The 2,715-nt window shown below is 33.4% G+C and overlaps 1 protein-coding gene across 1 annotated transcript; it reads left to right on the forward strand.

Annotated features, from left to right (window-relative positions):
• Positions 1 to 581: 581 nt before the first annotated feature.
• Positions 582 to 2,380, forward strand: LOC107676162 (protein farnesyltransferase/geranylgeranyltransferase type-1 subunit alpha-like). Its single transcript, XM_016470683.1, has 3 exons — positions 582 to 770; positions 1,830 to 1,915; positions 2,262 to 2,380. The coding sequence occupies exons 1-3, from the start codon at positions 658 to 660 to the stop codon at positions 2,378 to 2,380; spliced, it is 318 nt and encodes a 105-aa protein (XP_016326169.1). The 5' UTR covers positions 582 to 657.
• Positions 2,381 to 2,715: the final 335 nt, after the last annotated feature.

The raw sequence follows: 2,715 nt of genomic DNA on the forward strand, positions 1-2,715 counted from the left end.
GTGTGTGTGTGTGTGTGTGTGTGTGTGTGTGTGTGTGTGTGTGTGTGTGTGTGTGTGTGTGAGAGAAAAATAAAAATAACGGGAATGAATTTGAATATAAATATATTTTAAACACATATATATATATATATATACACACAAAATATATATAAAATCTAAATTATATGTTATATTACATATAATTTATTACATATAATTTATAATTTGTGTGTGTGTTTTAATCAAAATAATGGGGAAAATGAATAATAAAATGAAATAAAAATAATAAATGAAAAGAAAAAACGAATTAATTTAAACTAATAATTGAAAATAATAATATGAACATACATACATACATACACATAGTATAATTGCTATAAAGTGTGTGTGTGTGTGTGTGTGTGTGTGTGCGCGTGTATATGAAAATGTATAATATTAGATTTAGTTATTGATTAGATTACATTGTTTTATAATATTGTACTTTTGTTTTCACCATTATTTCCTACATTTCTACATTTCACCATGTTTTCTGCCTGGTGCTGTCCTGTTTCTGTTCTACTCGACTTTGACAGGCTTTTATTTTGAAACCGTTCTTGATCAAACGTGTCTCTGCCTTCACGCGTCTGTCAGCTCAGTTCTGCATCTGCACAGTTAATTTATCCAGGTGCAGTTTCTATAATGTCTTCTGTTGAAGAAATGTCCAACTCCGTGGCGGAGAATTTGGAGGAGGACGGAGTGGAAGAGGAGAACACTGTAGAGGAGCCTGTTAAAGGAGGTTATATCTTCTACCGGTTAGTTTAGCAGCTAGCTTACTTAGCATGATAACCGAGTGTGTGTGCGGCTAATCACTTCAGTAAGAGATGGTTATTTAATCTCATTATTATTTAATTGTGTGGGACATCCGCTTTTAATAACGTTTTAGACATACAAGCAATGCACTTCAGTGTGCAGGCAGCTGTATTAGCTTGTTTTATATGAGTGATTTACATGAACGGAATCAGGAGCGTATTCAAGATGTGAATTAAAAATGCCTTAAAAATCGTGAGTAAGTTTAAGTTAATAGGGTAATCCTTGGTAAACACTCTATAATCACTACAGATGTGTTTTGATGTTAGCTCTCTGAGAGAATCACGTGAGCTGAATCAATACGTTAAACATTCATATGAACTGAATCGAGAATTGAACAGGATGTAAACAATCTGTGTAATCCAGACAGAGCAGAACTAAAGGAGTCTTTTCATCCCAATTTAACACTAGATTAGATATTTTCTTATGGCAGTTTTCATTTTCTGAGTGATTCACATCTGAAGAAGTAATCCTGGGCTAAAGAAGGTCTTTTAAATCCTGATCAGGAAAAGTCTGTTTAATCCTGAGTTACCAGGTACCACCATACAGAAGGTGTTTTCTGAAGGTAGTTTTTCACCATTGATTCATTGGCTCATTCATTCTAGGTGGTTGAGTCACATGAGATGAATCCAGAACATTGAGCCTAATGTAATATGCCCAAAAAGCTGTTATAGATGTTATCATCCATTTTCTGGTTGATTAAAATGAACTAAATAAGACTGGCAGAAGTCTTTGAGAATTAAGAGATTCATATGAACCTTTTTCTTTATTGATTCATTCTGTTGACTCGATAGTTTAATGCTGACACTCTGTGATATAAATGTCATCTTGAGTAATATCACATTCAAGAGATGCATATGAACTAAATCACTTGTTTGTGCACTAGAAATTTGGCTTTGTTAATTCAAAAGAGGTTCATTTTATGAAGTCTTGGTGAAATGCCTGGACCATTTAACTAGCAATTCTATAAACTGTTATTTAATGTGCTTGTTTTTCTATTTTAGGGACAGAAAAGAGTGGGCCGATCTAGAACCCGTTCTTCAAGATGATGGACCAAACCCTGTCGTGAAAATAGCTTATTCAGAGAAATGTAAGTGTCTTTTATTCAATAAAGCTTGAACCAACAACAGTTCTTTTTTTAGTATCACACATTATTATCGTCTCAGACCATTGATTTCTCAGTTCTTTCATGTCTTTCGTATCACTCCACACTCTTTTCTCCTCCACAACTCATATCCATTGCTCTGTTTCATGCTGATTTATTTAAGTAACCATGCAGTTAATGGGATAATGTACAGTCAGCAGTAATTATCACAAAATAAACCAATTCAGTGCGATACAAGACCCAATCATGCTGTCAGGGTTTGTTTTATTCACTGTATGTTATCAGTTGTTCGTTTGTTAAGACAAGCATGTTGAACGCTTTTCATCTGCAGTCACAGACGTGTTTGACATGTTCAGAGCGCTCCTGAAGAACGATGAGAAGAGTGAGAGAGCGTTTGCATTGACCGCTGAAGCCATCGACCTCAATGCTGCAAATTACACAGTATGGTGAGATAGCGGATATTTAAATTAACATATAAATGTGAATATGTTAGGTCCTGGTGAATTTTTAATGGAAAACCTGCACTACCATTTTAAAGTTTGTGTTTGGTAAGATTTTTAAAATATTTTATGCTTAACGAGGCTGCATTTATTTGATCAAAAATACAGTTAAAAAAAAAAAGAGTTATTGTGAAATATTATTACCATTCAAAATAACTATTTTCTATTTTAATACATTTTTAAAGCAGAATTTTCAGCATCATTACTCCAGTCTTCAGTGTCACATGATCCTTCAGAAATCATTTTAATATGCTGATTTGCTGCTTATTTATTATTTTTATAAAA

The sequence above is a fragment of the Sinocyclocheilus anshuiensis genome, unplaced genomic scaffold (genome assembly GCF_001515605.1).
Source record: "Sinocyclocheilus anshuiensis isolate Anshui unplaced genomic scaffold, SAMN03320099.WGS_v1.1 scaffold2808, whole genome shotgun sequence".
NCBI lineage: Eukaryota > Metazoa > Chordata > Actinopteri > Cypriniformes > Cyprinidae > Sinocyclocheilus > Sinocyclocheilus anshuiensis.